The sequence below is a fragment of the Elephas maximus genome, chromosome 4, assembly GCF_024166365.1.
Source record: "Elephas maximus indicus isolate mEleMax1 chromosome 4, mEleMax1 primary haplotype, whole genome shotgun sequence".
NCBI classification, from domain to species: domain Eukaryota; kingdom Metazoa; phylum Chordata; class Mammalia; order Proboscidea; family Elephantidae; genus Elephas; species Elephas maximus.
In genome coordinates, this window is record NC_064822.1 from 85,513,716 (window position 1) to 85,534,651 (window position 20,936).

At 37.4% G+C, this 20,936-nt stretch overlaps 1 protein-coding gene across 1 annotated transcript in view; it reads right to left on the reverse strand.

Moving 5' to 3' along the window:
- The window catches only part of ITPR2 (inositol 1,4,5-trisphosphate receptor type 2), a 523,041-nt gene that overhangs the window by 390,099 nt on the left and 112,006 nt on the right, over positions 1-20,936 (reverse strand). Inside the window, exons 7-10 of the mRNA XM_049882682.1 lie at positions 20,569-20,652; positions 20,120-20,266; positions 15,426-15,521; positions 396-440 (exon numbers count right to left, since the gene is read on the reverse strand). Of these exons, the coding sequence (XP_049738639.1) occupies positions 396-440; positions 15,426-15,521; positions 20,120-20,266; positions 20,569-20,652 (372 nt within the window). The remainder of the gene's footprint in view (positions 1-395; positions 441-15,425; positions 15,522-20,119; positions 20,267-20,568; positions 20,653-20,936) is intronic.

The window sequence follows — 20,936 nt, forward strand, 5'->3', positions numbered from 1 at the left end:
CAAATAACACCCAATTATTTTGAATGCAAATGGATTATCTTCTTGTTCCATTTTATCATTCTGCTATAACTCCATTTCTCCTTCCTAATTTCTACACACTTCTGGAAAATAAGCCTAGATGCATTGTACCTTCCAGATGTCAGTTACCTTTACCATTCAGTTATAAATGGCCTCCAAGGTTCTAGAAATCTCTTTAAACACCCAACTACTGGACATCTTCTTATAATCTAACCCATCTCTTCTTTTACTTTTTACCTTTGATCCACAGCCTCTACACAGAGACTCTCTCTCAAGAGTCCCTAGTTTTTAAATTCCCCGTTAAATTTTCTATTTGTTCTCATAAATATGAACAATATACTTGGGATTTGTTGGAGAAAAAAAAAAATTCTACTCACCACATTTTTTCCTTCATTTTGAGCATCTCGATAATCAGGATTAAGCTAAAAAAAAAAAAAAAGTAATTAGTTTTGAATTGTATTAAAAACTCTACAGTAACAAGACCAATGATCTTTAATTCATTCTATTCTTAAATAAGTTTAATAAAAAAAAGAAGCTAAGAAGAAACCTGTTAGAAAATACACCTGCTTAAAGGATTTTTTTTTTTTTATTTGCAGAAGACAAGAGCTGAAATGCCACATTTAGGGGCTTTGTTTATATCAGAACTGTTGATATCCTTGAACAAGTGAGAACTGACAGTCTCAGCTCTTCTGGGGAAGCATTCAGGAGAGTTCACCACTTTCCCTGCCACAAAATCTGCCATTTACCAATAACTCGGACCCAATTTAAAAATACAGATCAAGGGAAAGTTCTAACAATGATGCAAGATCATGCTCCACGTGTTACACAAAGAAAAGAAAATTGAGCAAACCAGGGGCTGTAGATCAGATAGCTGGCCAATACAGGAGGACTACTGAAATTAACAAACAAAAACACATGCTGTTGGGCTTTAGAGGGAGTATGGCACTTAGGGGTTATTCAGATGAGAAAAAATGAATTCTGAATATGTTGGGTTTTGGCTCACACATCATCCAGCTTGTTAGAATTCATAACTGATGACTCCCAACTGACTACACAATCTCAAGAGGATGTCTTAGTTGCACTGAAATAACTAGTTGAATAATTTGTAAAACAACAGGTTTCTAAGGTTTTTTTCTCAAAATAAGTAGCTTTCCAGTTGAATTTAATCATTTTAATTTGACTTGCTTGGCTTGTGGAGCACACAACTCCAGACAGTTAAAATTATCATTTAAAATGTAAGGTCGAGAGTCTTTTTTCAAAAGGACATTTAGCTAATAGCTAGGAGAACAGTCCCTCCCAACTTATCACTAAATACCAATGAAAGTGTTGAAAAAAATGACAAAAGCAAAACAAAACAGAAACAAAAGAACTCTCAATATCATTGAAAACTAAAGTTGAAAAAGTACCTAAATCTTCAATGAATCAACACTAATTATAAAGCAGATACAGCTGGAGGAGAGCACAGATAACTGTCCAGTTCTCATCTCATAGCATACTTTGACCTCACTCAAGGATAGCAGCCACCTGTACTTGCTATGGCTCTCACTATCTGTCCCCAGAGTCAGGGACCCAGGGTATATGCCAAGCAAAAACCTACACACAAGTGTTTCTCCATCCCTTAGGAACTGGTGTTAGATTGAGCAGAAAATTGTTTCCCCTGTCCTTCCTGGTTCTACCACCTCTATCTCCTCATGACCAGAGATACTACAAACCTCAGGAAACAACTGGGCAGAAAGTAGAGGGAGTAGATGGCAGAAGACTTCTGAGAGGTCATGGATGGAGAAAGAGGAGAAAAGAGAAAGAACTGTGGATGACGTGTGTGCTGGAATTACACAGCGTAATAACGTTAAAATAGAGAAAGGTGTAGAAGAAAGAGGCGACTGCAATAGAACCCAGGTACATAAAATTGACCTCTGCTAGAATGAGAAACTGCTCTGTACATGTGTCCATCAGTCTGTCCTGCCGCTGAAGATTGAGAAAGAGGATTTAATTGCCTTAGTAGAAAACAAAACATGAAAAAAAAGGCCAATCCATTCAGCCCATCTGGCTCTGGACAGAGCTCATTTGTCCAAGGATAATAAGGAAGGAAAATAAAACATGGGGCTGAAGAAAAATATGTCAAAACAAGAGAAATCTATTTCTTAGTCTTTTTGAATATTTCCTGCAAAATAAATGAAGAATAAATTCCCAGGAAATGGTTTGTCATACTTAAGGAAATACAAGTAAATAGGAACTCTCTGTAAAGGCAACAGACTAAGATAAGCAGATAAAAAGATAATATAAGAATAATATTATCAACAATAACACAATAATAATACAAAGACTAATAATATATAAAATATAAGGAGGAGCGCTAGAGTATTTCAATGAAAATGAAAACAAATTCAAAATTAAAGCTCATTTTGGCAGCACTGAAAAGTATAGTTGATGCTACAGAAAATCAGTGATGCAGAGGATAAAAACTTTAAGAGATACCCCTTGATACAGAGGAAAGGCATAAAGAAATGAAAATTAAGAAAAAGAAAATAGTCATAAAGGACAAGCAAAGAGAGTATCAAGTAATGGGCTACCAGTACCCAAAGGGAAGAAAGAATAAGTGGAATAGAATAATCACATGAAATAGAAAATAAAATTGTCCTCAGCTGCAGAAAGAACTACATATGCAGAGGTTACCATACTGTAGAAAAATCTACTAAAAGAGACTGACGTATTCATTTGAAGTATTTTGGGGGAAAAGGAGGGAAAACAAGGGTAGGAACATAAAATGGAGCCAGAAATTAGGCTTAGACAAAAGTAGGTAAATAAAATGTGGCAAATTCATACAATGGAGTACTATTCAGCAATAAAAATGATGAGCTATTGATACACACGACAACAAGGAAGAGTTTCCAAAGCATTATGTCAAGTGGACGAAGCCAGGCACAAAAAGATCACACTGTATTATTCCATTTATTTGAAATCCAAGAAGAGATAAAACTAGACTATGGTAATACAAATAGGGGTAAGGGGAGGAGGAGGATAATTGACTGAAAAGAGACAAAGACTAGCTTCTGGGGTAATGGAAATGTTCCACATAATCTGGGGGGTGGTTTACATAGGTGTATACAATTGTGAAAAACTTGTCCAATGAAACCCCTATGATCTGTGCATTTTGTTGAGTATTAGTCGCACTTCAATAAAAATATAAAAATGCCTACTATGACACCCTAATTTGGGTTAGGAGCAGACCACAACTAGACTGTAAACTTGCTAGTAGGCTTACCCCTGTCCTGGAAGAATTCACATTTAATCTACATGCCAGATATTGATCAAGAGATCTCAATTGGTATCCGCTTTAGCGAGTACGGAAGCAAAAAAGGTAGGCTATTAACAGCTCAGAAGCTCAGAGGCATCGGGGATGCAATGGTTTAGCACTCAGATGCTAACTGATAGGTCCACAGAAGAAACCACCAGTGGCTCCTCCAGAGAACAGACAGGCGATCTGCTCCCATAAAGATTACAGCCTCGAAAACCCTTTTTCCCAGTTCCATTCTGTCCTATAGGGTCCCTATAAGTCGGAATCAACTCAATGGCACACAACAACAAGAAGCAGTTCAGCAACACAAGATCACCTTTATATCATCTTCCCCATCGAGTTTAGTTCACAGCGTCGTTACCCTCTTATAAACTGGGCTTCCTCATTAAATCCCATTGACTTATCCCAGGTAGAAAGGTGAGGATGCAGGTGCTCGGCTAACCTACCCACGTGGTGTTAAGCGTACCAACTCCAGGGTCACTTTAGAAAGGTAAACATGATGCCCTCATTCAAAATATCTGACCATATGTCAAATTCATGAGAAAATTTAATATTCCCCTAGAGTTTTAGAGTATATTACCTACACTTAATGAATAAGCAAATTTTCTTAAGAGCATAAGAAAAACTATGATGGGTCCAATAGTGAGACCAACCAGCCCAGTATTTTCTTCTCTGACCTCAAATTAAAGGGAAGCTTTTAGAAAGAAATCATAATAATGTAAGTTTATAGATTTTATTAGGTGATTCCATATACAATATCTCAGTTGAGGGCACACTTGTTCTTCACATCATCAAATACAGAAGATTACAAATTTACTCTGTAATATCTCTAGCCTCCCTTAACTACCCATTTTGGATACAAATAGAAGACAAATACTAAGGGAGAAGATGGTTCACCCACTCCAATCCAATCCTGTGTCTCCAATGGTGGCAATTCTTTTTCCCAGGCAAAAGTAAACTTGTGGACAAGGGAAAAAAAAATCCTTGTGAATCTGTATTATGAAGTGAAAATATGTTTAATAGATTTATAGTAAAATCTCCTATGTATCTATTTAAAAATCTAAGCTTACAAACTGCTTAGATGTGTTTTCATAAGACTTTTATAACACTAAGCTCTTCTCAAAATACAGCCTTATAAAAATGATACAGATTTTATCTTATAAGATAAAATTATTTGCCATGGTAATAGCAGTACATATTTCATTTCATGCTACACCCTAGTAAGATACTGATCAAAAAGAAGAGGGAAATTCGGAGAAGCACAGTAAAAGATCTGACAACTCTTCCTACTGGAGAAACACAGCTCTTGTGTTTTAAGAAACTGAGTCAGGATGTTTTCACAAGTATGAAAACGAAGAGGTAGGAAAAACCTTGAGACAAGATTTGAAGGAGGGTTCTCTCTTCACTTCTCCAGAAGCAGTGCAATTCTTGCTGTTTAACATATTTATTTGAAGAGTAGGGTGGAGAAATAGTTAAGACCAATAGAAACGCTTATGAGCCAAACAACTTTAACATGTATATGCATAACTACAAACTAGGTTTATTTGGCTGAGCTGAAACCCTAATGTTGGGAATACATGTTTTGAGAATTAAACTGACTCCGATGGCATGAATCACAGTGGAACCCATCCAATTATATGTATAGGCTCCAGAGGCTCCGTTAACAAATACTTACTCTGTGCCTGCCATGTATCAGACACTGTTTTAGGCCAATCAGTATAATAATTATTCATATTGACAATTTCTTAACACTCACTCGTAATTGGAATAAACTAAGTTATTTAAAGAAAGAAAATAAGAATAAAAAAATAAGGCTAACCAATCACTAGAATGCAAGCCCTGTGAAAGCAGAGATTTTTGTCTATTTTGCTTACTTTGTATCCTCAGAGCAAGAACAATGGCAGGTATGTAGTAGGATTTAATAAGTATTTGTTGAATAAAAAAAGGGTTGATTTCTTAATATTGCAGTAGGAAAAAATCAGAGATAAGCAATGTCATCTATGTATCTCTTTTAGTTATTCATACCTGAATCAGAAGCAGAGCAACGAGTCATAATACACAGAGACTAAAGATGGTCAGGGCCAAGGGACTACACAGATGCACTAAAGCTGGGCAGTATCCGCAAAAGTTATGAAGGTAGAGAAAGCTCAGCATCCAGGCAGGCAGGTGGGTGGCATCAGGCAGGCATCAGAAGTCCCAATTTGGGCCTGCAGTTTTAGGACAAGACACTAGATGCTCGGTTTAGGAATGGGACATAAAGGAGGGGATTGGACCGAAAGCAAATGCACTCCAAGAACTTTATAACAGCAGTCTCCATGAGTTCAAAACTCATGTACAAGGAGGTTAAGACAAGGATAGGAATCCAGTTATGATTTGCCTGTTACTGCTAGACCAACAACTAGGGTGATTTAAGGTTATCTTCTTCTACAGAAATACTTATCTCACGCTACTTAAATTCCCTTGAATTATGAGTGATAGAACTAATTCCAAAACAGGATTAACCTTGCTTTTGGAATACAAGGGTGAAAGGTAGATGCCCAAAGAGGCGACTGGCCTCCTGTCTACTGATTAACCAAGCTCGAAAGACAACTTTTACTTGGTAGTAATGGAAGTTCCAGTGTATACCCAGAAGAAGGTTATTCACCTATTTTACTCAGTTACCACTGTGGTTTTGTTTGTTTTCAGTTTGAGGGATTTGGACTTTTCTTTCAAATTCAGGAAAAAAAAAAAAAATACTAAAATTTTAATTAAATTATATCCAAAGATATGCAACATGTGTAACCAAAGATATACCTTATAGTCCAAGTTTTCATTCAATAAGCATTATAATAGCTTGGTTCCAGGCACTGGAAATTAAATCCATTCTAGAAACAATCCCATAACTAAAACACATACAGAAACAGGAATTAAGGTGCCTAAGACAAATTCAAAATAACACCCTTTGAAACTTAAATCATATTCTACCCCAAGGACAATGTTATTTTCTAAAATTCAGTCTTCATATAGTCCACCCATTCAGAATCACTGAGTTCAATCCTTGACCGGATGCCTGGTGAACTAGAATCCAGGCTCTGCTCTGTAAGGAAATACCACAGGCCTTAGGAAAGGTCACCTAACCTCCACGGAACTCAAGGTCATCATCTGTGAAGTGAGAGAAAATTCATGATTACACTCTAATCATGCTAATTATATGCCAATAAATTTTACACATTCATGTCTGGCAATGATACTAAAGATGATGCCAATGAGTTAGATTTTGTCTCATCTTGTGTCTTTCAGGCTGCAACGTGTTTTTGTTTTTTAATATGAAGTCACTATTTCAGTAAATTCAGTACAGTATAAACAAAAATAATAACAATAATAATAATAATAATGAAAAGGAGAAAAAGACAAAGAGAAGCCACTCAAATCTACTGCTATATAAATTCATCAATATTAACTATTTCAAGGCCAAATGTGTTTAATATTATACCGCTGCTCTCCTTCTCTAAATGTAATAATAGTAATAATTATGAAGGCAATTAAACTAAGAATGAATGGAAAGAAGGAAGACAAAGAAATATACAGAGGTTCCTAAACCTTTTAGAAATTAAAAAGGAGACATTTCCTTATGTTAAAAATAATAACAAATTATAAATCTGGCATTGGAGACATTTAACTGATATGCTATTTCATCACTTATTCAATAAATATTAATAGAACACCTACTATGGGCAAAGCATTGTGGCATATGATATTTTAGCAAAGATAAAGAATATATGGTCCCTAACCACAAGACCTTAAAATCTAGGAGGGAAAATAAGACATAAATACAGTCAGCTGTTGTACAAAATAGAATGTGACAAGAGAGATAAGGAAGGATGAATAATTTATAAATAATGTAGGTCAGAGGAAGAAGGGATCTGTGGTGGGTGGGCAAATTTATTCAAGAGCTATTCATGGAAAAAGTAGCATTTGAGATAAGGTTGGAAGGATGGGTAGAATTTAACTGGCACAGAGGGGACCAGAGAATGAAGAAGACAGTGCAGGGGGAGTGAATGCCATACAGGTGAGAAAATGAGACTTGTTCAGAGCCTCATTCAGTAAACACAATTTATTGAATACTTTTTATATGCTTTTAAAGGTTAACTCATTTGAGTGGGATGAGTAGGGATTCTTAACCCCATTTTACAGATGGGGCACCTGGGGCACATATAGTTAAGTACTTCGTGCACAGTGACGCCACAGTGAGTGGCAGGGTTAGGAAGCACAGGTGTGACAGGTTCCAAAGCAACACCTCTTAGTTGCTATGGGCATTGCCTCCTGCCTCCAAGGTGGGAAGGAAGGCTATCCCAGACCAATGCGGCATTTATGACATTAATGTCATAAAATCATTACGGGTTTAAAGTAATTATATATTATGATCCTCCTGCCAATAACTGGCATTTCAGGGCCAATTTATTATTCTGATTGGTAAGTCCAGAAAGGAAAGGAAGTTTAAAATAAGCTTTACCTTACATTCTGGGGAGCGGGGGGGAGGGTCTGGTATGCATCTATGTGGATGTATAACCCTGGCAGCGCAGAGGTTAAGAGTTCAGCTGCTAACCAAAAGACTGAAGTTCAAATCCACCAGGCACTCCTTGAAAACCCTCTGGAGAAGTTCTACTCTATCCCATAGGGCTGCTCTGAGTTGGAATAGATTCAGCGGCAACAGGTTTGTTTTTTTGGTTTATACTTACATGCATGTACATACAAGCCAGGCCCTTTACATATATTATGGCTGATACATTTGATAGAGAATTAAACACAGGAATATTTAAAACTACAGCCCTAAACATAAAAGATTCTAAACTAATGTACAGGACGAGTACTAAGTTTTTAGCAAATTAATTAAATCTGAAGACCACTGAAGAATTAGGAAATAAGTGTTTACTGCCATCTGGTGGCAATTTTGCTTATCTACAAACAAATAAGCTAAAACCAAACTTGGAGTCTAATGGATTCCAACTTACAGCGACACTGTAGGACGGAGTAGAACTGCCCCATAGAGTTCCAAGGCTATAAATCTTTATGGAAGCAGACTTCCGCATCATTCTCCTGTGGAACCACTGAGTGCGCTCGAACCATGGACCTTTAGGTTAGCAGCCGAGCGCTTAACCACTGCACCATAAAAAATATTTTACATTATTCAGTCTATCTTGTTCTGGTAAAGATAATCAAGAATTACGCTTTAATAATATCCAGGGAAAGAAAATGTAGAAAGCAGTGGACCAGAAACTATGATGCTTGATTTATAATTCTTCCCATGACTGTGAAAGAGCTACTTACTGCAGATGCTATATTATCCTATTCAAAAGGTGATAGAATGACTTTCTCTCCGCACCGATAAGGTAATATAAGTAGATCTATGGCAAAACAGTGATGAGTGTGCTGACAGCTGTGCTGTGCATTAAAGGCAAAAAACTGAGTGTTTGCCTTCCCCTCCTGTCACCTCATGTCACGTGTGCCTCACAGAAACCGACACTGCGGGAAAACAGCCAGCTAATGTACCAGTCTCCTCCTCTGCCCGCTGTGAGCATCACTAACGTTCACCACGGCTCTGTCATGCATTACCTGCTGAAGCCCCAAAGGTCTTTATTGTCTGATTCATAATTGAGTACTTTGTTCCACATTTTGTCCATAGGTTTCCAGCATTGTCTATTCTCAAAATTTGATCTTGAATTCCCTAAAACTGTTGAACATCATTAAGTTGAATAATGGTCCACTTTTAAACCTTGGTTCACTCTAGTATCTTGCAGAATCTATGAAGTCTTATATCTTTATTTTAATTCCTAGATGTTTTCCATATTTGTTTTAAAAAAAAAAAGTTATTGCTTAGTGCTATTCTTAAATAGCTTACAATTTATGTGTTTTTGTTCCTATAAATACACCACAAAATCAGTAGCATATGAAATCCCCTAGTTTCCTTTGGATGTGCACCCCTCACTTCCACACAAACAATGGGTTTCTTACATTTCTTTTTTAAATAACTTGTTGTTGTTAGGTGCTGTTGAGTGGGTTCTGACTCATAGGGACCCCATTCACAACAGAAGGAACACTGCCCATTCTTGCACCACCCTCACAATCATTATGTTTGAACCCATTGTTGCAGCCACTGTGTCAATCCATTTCATCAGTCTTCCTCTTTTTTCGCTGACCTTCTACATTCCCAAGCATGATGTCCTTCTTCAGGGACTGGTCCTTCCTAATAATATGTCCAAAGTATGTGAGACAAAGTCTCACATCCTCACTTCCAAGGAGCACTCTGGCTGTATTTTAATAACTCAGCCACCTAGTAAGTGCTTGTTAAAATATCATGTTTAGGCACTATAAGTCAATTTTTAGGTCTTCTTTCATTTATGCTTAGATTTAAGGTTGCAATCCTTCAATCCTTTATACTTAATATGAGATTTATCATGCTCACTTGTAGACGTTAAAAATTTAAACATCACACAAAACCAGACATGTATACACGCTGGAAGAAATTGCAAAAAAGAGCTCAATGTCCCAATGATTGGTTTAATTTCATTCTTCTACAGACTGCAAACTCTTAGAAGGCAAGGACCAAACATTAATCATCTTGTTTTCTTCACACTATCAAAATAATACCTCCACCTGGTACGCCACTTGTATCAATCATCTACTGTCAGAATAAAGGAGCCCTGGTGGCTCAGTGGAAACCCTGGTGGAGTAGTGGTTAAGAGCTACAGCTACTAACCAAAAACGTCAGCAGTTCGAATCCACCAGGCACTCCTTGGAAACCCTATGGGGCAGTTCTACCCTGTCCTATAGGGTCACTATAAGTCAGAATTGACTTGACGGTAGTGGGTTTGGTTTGGTTTTTTTGTTTTGGTGGTGCAGTGGTTAAGCGCTCAACTGTCAACTGAAAAGCCAGCAATTTGAACCTGCCAGCTGCTCTGAAGGAGAAAGATGTGGCTATCCGCTTCCATAAAGATTTAGTCTTGGAAACCCCAGGGGGCAGTTCTACTCTGTCCTATAGGGTAGCTATGAGTCAGAATGGGTAGGCTCTCTGTGCCACACTGACCAAAATAAATGCCATAAACTCAAACGTAATTGAAGAGTTGCATAATCCAATTTACCAGGCACATTAAAGCAATATTTAAAATGATAAATATGCCTGTCTGCTAGGTACTTCTCTTTGACACAAAAAACAGCTCAAACTTCACCAATCTTATTTTTTAAATGTATTTTATGAAAATATATGTCTAATAGAATCCTATTACTAATCTGTTTCTTCCCATTTCAAGGCATGCTGTGAAAACTCAGTTTGTACTCACTTCTGCTTCCTGGCCTCCTGGCCATTCCTCCAACCCCTGCAATCTGTTTCCACTGAAAATGTTCTTAATACCCTCACAAGTGAGCGTGTTCTTGCCAAATGCAGTAGATACATCTTGTTCCTGACCTTTTCGTGGTATCTGAAACTGCTGACTACTCCCTCCTTTTTGAAGCTCTATCATTCCTTCTGTGGTATTTGTGATTCAACCCAATTCATTTTCTAGTTGCTTCTCCTTTTTAAACTCTTTCTCAGGCTCCTGGTCTTTTGTCTACCTTAAAAGATGATGCTCCTTGTGGTTCCACTTTAAAACATCTTACCATTCTCTTCATACTCTGACAACCTTATCCATACTGATGACACCCAAATCTACTTTAGCCCTAGTCAGTCCCCAAACTTCTAGAAGCTATGCAACCTGTGCCCACTAAACATCTTCATGTCAACATTTTACAAGCACCTCCAACTAGACATATTCACAAGTGAACTGATTATTTCCCTCATCAACTTTGTACCTCTTCCCATTTTCCCCAAATTGATAAATGACATCACCAGCTTACCTAAGCTAGGTATCTAGGAAAATTCTCCTCCTCCTTAACCCCCAACGTGCAATGGATTACTGTCACTCCATTAATTCTTTCTCCTAAGAATGTCTTGAACCCCTCCCCTCCTTGCCAATACCATTGCCATTCCCCTTGGTTCAAGTTGTCAAAATATCCTGAAAGTATCACTCAGCAGTCTCCTATCTGGTCTCCCTGCCTCTAAATTCAAAGGCTCCAGAAAGTGCTGTCCACGAGAACTTTCTGTGGTGAAGGAAATGTTCTATATCTGCACTACCGGACATGGTCTGGCTATTGTACACTTGAAATGTGGCTAGTGTGAGAAACTGACGTTAATTTTATTTAATTTTAGTAATTTTAATTTTAATAGCCAACATGTGACTAGTGACCACCATATTGGACAGTGTAGCTCTAGAGTCATCTTTAAACACAAATCTATTTATAACACTCCTCTTTTCTTTAAAGATAAAATCCATTCTCCTGAATGGATGATGATATACATGACCTGAAATGATTGGCTGCCCTACATTTCTGGCCTCATCACTCACCTTCCACCTTCTCAAAAAACCAAACCCGCTGTCATGCAGTCTATTCTGACTCATAGCGACCCTACAGGGCAGAATAGAACTGCCCCACGGGGTTTCCAAGGAGCAGTTGGTGGATTCGAACTGCCAACCAGGTCCACCTTCTAATCACTTCCAAGTCCACACACACCTTAGTCTGTACGATACCACCTCCTTGCCTGTGCGCAGGCAGTCCTCACTGCCCGCATGTTCTTTGTCCTCCCCATCTGATTTACACATCCATCACACAGCTCCGCTTCTGGCCTCTACCACCTTCTATCAAAAGTGTGTTGCACTTCAGTGCTTCCCCATAAACATGCCACTGTTCATACTGCTATCTATATTTATCACATAGTACTGTGAGCTCCTCAGCGTTGGAAATTAGTTATTTGTTTCTTTGTTTTTTTAACTGTGTATCTCCAATGTCTACCAAATGTTGACAAATAGCTTCTCAGTCCCAGCACCTAGGTAGCTACCAAAATAAACTTCCTCAAACTCTTTGTTCACTCCTATTACTAATTAGATCCAGTCCAAACCCTTCATTCAAAAATACTGAAGCCAAAGGATCTGTCATTAAATAATTCCTTTCAGAGCCCCTTTTCTTGAACTGGTGTTGTTAGTTGCCATTGACTCAGCTCCAACTCATGACAACCTTATATGTAACAGAACAAAACAACGCCTTTAGGCCTCCCTTATTACATTGTCTACATATGATTCGGGCATTCCATGGCCCTGTCTGTGCCTCCTTGGCAACTTCTAGAAGGACAGTCCTTTGACTTCTCTACCACCTCGTGTCTGTTACTTTCTTCGAGATTCAGAGAAAAGTTCACTTCCAGCAAAAGCCTTCTTTGACTAATCTCACACTGATATAACTCCACCTGCACACATAATCAGCCCCACATGATCTTGCCTGCTTATTATCTGTGGTCATTTATTGTTTGCTGTCTTCTGAACTAGAAGGTCAATTCTTTGAGGGCAAAGCCCAAAGACTGAGTCCTCTGCCTCCTCTGCTGTACCTGCAGCATTCTCAACCATGCTGTGCATTTCTCAGGCACTTAATAAATATATACTGAAGGTTAGATGAAATCATAAAGATTATTTTGCTGTTTTTATGAATTCCAAAAAGAATGAACTGCAACTCTTGCATTCTCAACATTCCAGTATGTATGTCTTGTTTTTTCAATATGCAGATATTGAAAAGATAACAGAAAAAATAAAACAAATGAAAGCCACATAAGTTTTTCCTAAGAAAAAGAATACAATATAATTTAAAAAATAATGCTAGGAGGTTGCAACTCAAAATTTTGGCATGGAAAATGCTTTAAAACCAAATAGCTAGGCATATTCAAAAGCAAAATGTTAAAAGATCAACTGCTGGCAGAGGCTAGTTACCACCTGTTTCCTGACTGGAAATCAAATTTTTATCAAGTAATAGTAACTACAATCACTGTGACTTTGCCTCCCCTGTGGGCGCTTGCATACCAGTGGAACAACCCTGCTGAAACATGAAGATATGGCTGTGTCAGGATCTAGCCTGAACTTAGCTGACCTAGGAAACGTAACATCAACTTATGGATTTCAGTATTCTGAGGCTATGATTTTTATTTTGGGGTTAGAATACTACACAGAAGCACCCATTTTGTTATACTAGTTAAAATCAGTCAAAAACAGATTCCTAGCTTTCAATTCTCAGATAATTTAATGCTTAATTTTCTCCTCCCACCTTGCCATAAAAAAGTTGCTACATAAAATATTAAAGGTTAAAGAAAAGGTCTTCCAAATATACCAGCCTCTTTAACAGACAAAATAACATCTGGCAGTTAAAGTCATATTCTCTAGAGATGGACTGAAAAGATAGTCTTTCCAATTCTTTTCAAGGAATGAATTGCATTCTATTTTTCAATTTTTAATTATTTATGCATTGAAGTCTTGGGTTTTCATTGAAGTTAATAAACCATTTAATTCTTAAAAATCTAATTACTTGAATGTATCAATGACAAGTTTTAATTATGTAAATTAACATAGAAAACTAGTGTTGTGTAAATCATGTCAGTTTCCTACAGAACATCAGAAGCTTTAAAAAGCCATTGATTGAAAAGCAAATTCGAGAGAACACTAACGTAAGATCTGAGAGGATTTAATCCTAATTTCTTATCTTTTATAGCACATCTTGTCAGGCTTCTCTAATTCTTATTTTAGACAAACTTCCCTTCCATGGTGCTTATTTTTGCTTCAAAAGATTGTTTTTCCAAAAAGTTACTTCAAAACATTTATTTGAGTAGTATATAATGTCAGATACTTAGAAAAGTAAAAATAACCCCTACTTAATCACATATTAAATACAATTAATCATGTCAGCATCATTTACTGGGTGTTTACCATGAATCACACATTATACCAAGCACTTTACTTCATTCAATTCTCTTAATAACCTTGTTATATAAATATTATGATTATCCTCATTTTCCAGAGGAGGAAATTGGAGCTTAGAGAGATTAATTTGCCCAGATAGGCTTCAAATGCTGCTCACAAACCCTGAAGTCTCTTCTTTCTATCCTCTAAGCTTTGTATTTATTTATCCATTCGTTCATTCAGGAGATGCTCGTGAAATGCTTTCTTGGTGCCAGGCATTGCTCTAGGCACTGGGAACACACTGGTGATAAGACAAAATTTCTGCCCTACGGAGCATACATTCTGCTGACAGAGACAGTCAATAAACAAATAACACAATGTACAGTAAGTCAGATGGTGGTAAGTACCACAAAGAAAAAAACGCTGATTAATAGGATGGAAAGGGTGATGAGGTCCACATAGTTCTACACTTACAGAAACTTCAGGACACACTTCCAATTCCCTGCACCTTCTCATCAGTTCTCCATCTTCACTGCCTACCGCATTTCCTTCTTCTCCCCCAACTCCAAAACCAAAAGTTAGATAAGTAATATTAAAAATTCTAAGAGCAATTTCTGAGAGCAAAATCTGATTAAAAAAGAGAAACAGAGTTAAGGAGAGTATTAAATGGATATTTTCATCCATCTGAAAATGAATATTTTTTTGAAATTATTTTTAACATAGATAACCAAAATTTAATTAAATCATTCCTAAAACTCCTATTATGTTATGTTATATTAGTTCTACCACCCTTCATATCTACCTAGCTGTCAACATGCTTTTAGTGGAGAAAGAAAAGACCTTTGCATGTTTTCACCATTTTAATCAACAGTTTTAGGACAATTCAATCTCTCAGGAAGAAAACTCTTTCCTCTTCTCCAGCTTAAACAATAAAAGCCATCCATCAGTGAAAGAGAGACCATGGAAAATAAGCTTCGAACCATCTGGGCTATCCTACCTACAGCAACATGAATGGATCATGCCTCCAATGCAAACATTCAGAAAGAGTATAGCTAAACAAATTTTAGGCCGCATCGCATACATATGCAAATCAGATACCCCATTCCACTTGAAGTTACAGTAAATCAACTGTAGGGTTTTGTTGATGTTATTATTGTTTTAAGTTTTTAAGAGAAAGACTATTTTCAGACTTTGACTGTTTGCATTTTTATAATAATTTATATGCCAATCCAGAAATATATAGGCAATAATCAAAATTGTATAGTGACTGTTTCTACAAGTAAAACATCTTTTGGAGAACCCAATAGCACTATGTCCATTAGTCTTACCTCTGCAGCCAAATAGTTCCCGGTTGCCAGATGCTTAAATCTGAACAAGCTGTTCCACTGTCCTGCACCCCCACGGCATGGGTCATGATGAACCACCTAAAGACAAAGAAACCCAGATGATAATGGCTAAATGATATCCATGTTGCTCACAAGCAAATACCAACAGTTTAGATGACTGCCCTCCTGTTAATGCTGACTTGTCAAATCTAATATCTATTTTCGTAAGAGTACAATATGACAGAAAAATAAAATTCCCCATAGAGACATGTTATAACAACCATTAACTTGCTGTACACACACGATGCTCACGCTTTGCATCTGCAAATGCAGCGTCTCTCCTAAAGATGTTTCCAAGGCTGAAACTGGAAGTACTGTGGGGTTTCTCCCCATTCTCCCCCATTCATTCAACAGATTGTAATAAGAGCCTATTATGTGCCAAGTACTCTTCTAGGCAACGAGAACACAGCGGTGAATAAAACTAGAGCTTTCATTCTAATGGTGAAAACAGTAAACCAAAAACAAATAAATGGGCAAGATTTGACAAGTGCAAAGAAGGAAATAAACAGATTGGGTAACTAGAGAAGGCTACTTTAGAAATACTAATCGGCATAGACCGCTGTGAGGAGATGGTGTGTTAAGTGAAACCTGGAGGATGCAAGTGAGCCAGCCATGCAAAGAGACTAGAAGAGATCGTTCTAGGTGAAGAGAACCGCAAGGGATAAAATGTCTGAACTAACTTAATTCTTGGCCTTTCCATGTATGCTTTTGACTAACACCATGCCCTTCAGCACCTGTCCTTCAAACTGGCCTCTCCCCAAGTGCCAAGCCACTAGGCAGAGCTGGAAACGAAAGCGCTAGAAGTTCTGACGCAGCTGGTTATGCCAAGTGGTACGGTACAGTAGAAAAGCACAGGTCTTATTGCCCAAAGACCACTGTGTTTGAGTCCCAGCTCAGCTTGTTACTATGGTATAATTTTGGCAAGTATAACATCTCAGAGCCTTGTTTCTTCATGTACAAAATGCTGTTAATTCATAGGAATTTTGTGAAGATTAAATATCATAATGTGTGTCCCACTAGGATAGTTTATTGTCTCTCTACAAATTACCTTTTTTGTTGGTGTTGGGCTCCTCCCCCAGCCTCAAATTCTGTATACTAACATATATAACACTTTCTAATGCTTTTTGCCGGACTCCAGGTTCTTCGTCTTCCTCTACTCCCACAGGTCAAATACAGTAATTACAAAAATGCTTCAAAGACTATAAAGTCTTACAAAAATGCTTCCTCTGTGGCTGACGACCCACCCATCCTTCAAGGCCCAGTTCTCAAATCTTTCTTCCACAAACCCTTTGCTAACCACACCATCCCCTGTGATCTTATCCATATTCGAACTCGTACGCCTTTCAGGGAGTCATGGATACCTTTGAGGATCTGATATAGTCTTTTGGTTGTCACACACAAATTTTGTGTATCATTACTAAAAAAAAAAAGAATTTTTTTTTTTTTAAATTTTTTTTAGTAATGATACACAAAATTTGTGTGTGACAACCAAAATTACTAGGGGTTAACAAATAACTTGAAGCCCATCTGTGGATCCCAGATATAAAACTCCTATCCCATACATTAGTGAGTCCAACAATGGTGGTACAGCTCCCTGGAAGACATTTTGAAAATTTGGGGGAGAGAGGGTTGTTCTTAGATGCCATCAAATTGATTTTTGACTCATAGTGACCCCATGTGACAGAGTAGAACTGCCCCATAGAGTTTTCTTCAGCTGTAATCACCAGGTCTTTCTCCCACAGAGCAGTTGGGTGGGTTAGAATCACCAACTTTTGCTTGGCAGCCAAGCACTTAACTGTTGCACCAATAAGGCTCCTTTGTGGAAAGGAGAGGGTTCATTTACTTATCATGATGATTTTGGAGGGTGCTACCGGCAATTAATGGGCAGGGCCAAGATGTCATCTAGTCTGCAACTCACAAGACAGTTCAGCATGTGCTAGATGCTGTGTGTTGGCACTCAGCACCATCTTCACCCTTCTAAGCTCTCACCAGCAAGGCTTTGGGCAGCATTCCCATAAGGATGGAAAGTAGAGGAAGGTGAGAAAGAGGCTTCTCCTTGGGCTCCAGTAACAGTGGCAGCAGTCGGCTAGGGCAGACTCTGCAGGCTGGGTTGAGCAGAAGACTCTGAAGGGGATGAGCCCACTGCACAGGGGTACAGACAAGGTGTGCAGGCCCAGAGAAGGAGCAGAAGTGGATCCTAGCAGTGCCTGATGTTCAGATGATGCCACCTACACCATCCCATTTTTCCTCCTCCAGTCCTTTCGATAATGCTGAAAACAAATTTCCTATATGAAATACCTCTTTGCTCGAAACGCCTGAATGATTTCTATTTCCTGGCTGAAGCCTGACTGATCTAGCGCACAAAAGAAGAAATGCCTCACATCCTGCACACCTTTCAAATCTCCTTCAGAAATAAACCATAAATGTAAGATGGTAATACTTTAGTATATAATCATACTAACAAGTTTTGGAAACCTTGGTGGCATAGTGGTTAACTGCTACGGCTGCTAACCAAGAGGTCGGCTGTTCGAATCCGCCAGGGGCTCCTTGGAAACTCTACGGGGCAGTTCTACTCTGTTCTATAGGGTCGCTATGAGTCGGAATCAACTCAGTGGCAGTGGGTTAACAAGTTTTTACATCAAGCTATATGAAAAGTTCAATAATTTAAGAGAAATTCACTACAGAGAGGGACGCTTCAATGAATGAAAGACTTAAAATCAAACATAAAATAGTCGGAGACACATGAAATGCAGGAAACTCACTGCATTTCATTAATAAAGTTGCAAAATAATATTTCATATTATTACATCCATACATTTTTAAAAATTTTAAAGTGCAATGATAAGAAATGTATGGTGTGAAAACAACATACTTTAATCATATATTTATTTGGGTTGACTGTTAATTTTCAGTCTTAAACCCTGAAACTCTTCCCAGAGGTATACCTTACAACTTCTCTATGGCCTCTTTGGTTATTGGCTTTGGTGTGGTCTTTCCCCCAGACCTTCTCAATTCCCTGCCACCTATTGAAGGATAGGGCCTCCCAAGTCCTTTTGAGTACTAGACGTTGTAGTGGGTTTCAGGACAGAAGGTACTATTTCATCTGCATTCTAAACCATGTCATAACATAGAGAATTATTCTGATGTTATATTTACAAATGGAGTCCCTGGGTAGTACAAACAGCTGAGAACTTCAGCTGTTAACGTAAAGACTGGAAGTTCAAATCCACCCAGAGGTGCCTCAGAAGAAAGACCTGGCAATCTACTTCTCAAATATCACAACCATTGAAAACCTTATAGAGCATGGTTCTACTCTGACACATACGGGGTCACCATGAGTCAGAATCAACACAACAACAACTGGTTTGTTTGTTTGTTTGTTTTTTGCTTAACATTTATGAATAAGGCTCAGGTCATTTTCTGTTTTTAACAGTATGTAATTTGCCTTGTTATCGCAACTTCAATTATGGTTACTTCCTTCTCTCATTTTTTTAAATTATGTACAATAAATATGCTCTATTATTGCTTCACCTGACACCAATTTTTATTCAGAGGCCTACATTTACCTCTGCTCTTTCATATCTCTGTATTTCTCATATGGAATGTCTTCTGATCTTCTTCTTTTATTACTTCTCTTAAATCCAAATGTATCCACTAAAGCTAAGTATAAATACTATACCCTCTAGAGTAGTCATCTATATGTTGAAATACATATTATTTTATTACAAGTTATTTTCCTTTTATTTCTTCTTCATCTTAGAATGTTGGCATTATGGTAATTTTTTAATCATGAAATTATGAATTTCATTTTAGGGTATTAAAGAGAGTGTTACAAGATATAAGCTGTAAAAGGGAAGTGATTTCTTTGAAAGGGTTAAGAATCACTGCTTTAGGCTTAGATGTCCAAAAATCAGGATGGAATTTTCAGATGTTGGCTTATTCATAGGTGGTTATGTATACCTTATCCCCTTCATCATTTAAAAGCCACTTTAAGGAAAAATTTGTATCTTACATTTTCTTAATAACTCTACTGTACTGACACATTTAAAAGTACTTTTTGAATTAGAGGATAACAAATTCTTAACTATGGGTCTCCTGATTGCAATGGAAATGGCATCCTCAGAAGAAATAAATGTTCTCTTCAGAGGCTGTATGGTTCTAAGATCTGTCCTCACTACTCCATCTGAACTCCAATGCCATTTGAGGCACATGGCCTTCAGTCCGTTCAGTCTTGACAACACTTCACAAGGGATTTTTAAAGGTAAAACCATATATATGTGCTTACTAATCTACAATTGTTCACACCCTACAGAAAACTATAATATGCATACACAAAACACAAAAACTATATCTATGTATTGAAATACATATGATTTCATTATTTCATACTATACATCTCTCTCTCTCCATAGATATGCCTAGAGAGAGAGAGAGGCCTCAGAGAAGATAGGGAAAGGAAGTAGTATCCTTTCAAATTGGTCACAGAAATGAAGGGGCACAAGTTGATTCAAAAAAATTATTCTGTTTTATGGGTGTATTGTAAATGATGCCTATATCAATAAGACTGCATCAACCAGTCTAATAAGTCTTATCTTTTTTATGTAAATATTTATTAAAAATCAAAATTATTTACACACCTCTATTTCCCAGAGTGCTTTAGAACTAGTAGCAGAAGTGGCTGATTGACGCAAGGTTGTACGAAGGAAAATGTGCTGTTTTTTCTCATACTCATCACAAGTCAGAAACTTCTCTTGCTCTGCATGAAACAGTCTAACAACGTCACCCTAGAAAAACAAGTCAAAAACACTGTATTTCCAACAAAATTGTGAACACAAGAGACGTAAGCAGCAGGTACCTCTTTCTGGTTTTGATACTCTGGGCTCTGCTGCTAGCTGCTTGGTTAACAATTATTACACATTTCAAAATATTGGAAGGAAAACTCAGTGAAACACTCATAGTGAGTATTATGCTTTATAGTGACAATTCTAAAATATGAAACAGCAGCAGTTACATAGGTTTTACATCTACAAGTTGAGTAAAACTATCTCCAATCTTTCAGCAAATGTTCTATGTAGCACATACTTACGCCTTTTAATACATCTTCTCGATAGGAACTATATTTCATGAATAAAGTGATTTTCCAGCTAGTGTTGCAATTAACAGCATTCACCTATCAATAAAGAAATGTTGAGTTACAAGACTATAGATCATATTCTATTCTAGGTATTATTACTTCAACTAGTAGAAGAAGAACAAAAGACAACTTTGGACAATGAAGTATGTATTTCCATATAAAATCTTCAAAGAACCATCAGAAAATAGCAATAGCTAATCATTATCTACATCTATTTTTGGATTACAATTAGCATAACTGAGATTATGCTTATGAACACAATGAAAAAAACTATTTGACTTTTTTCCTCTCATGAGAAAAATCCATAAATTCATTCTCTG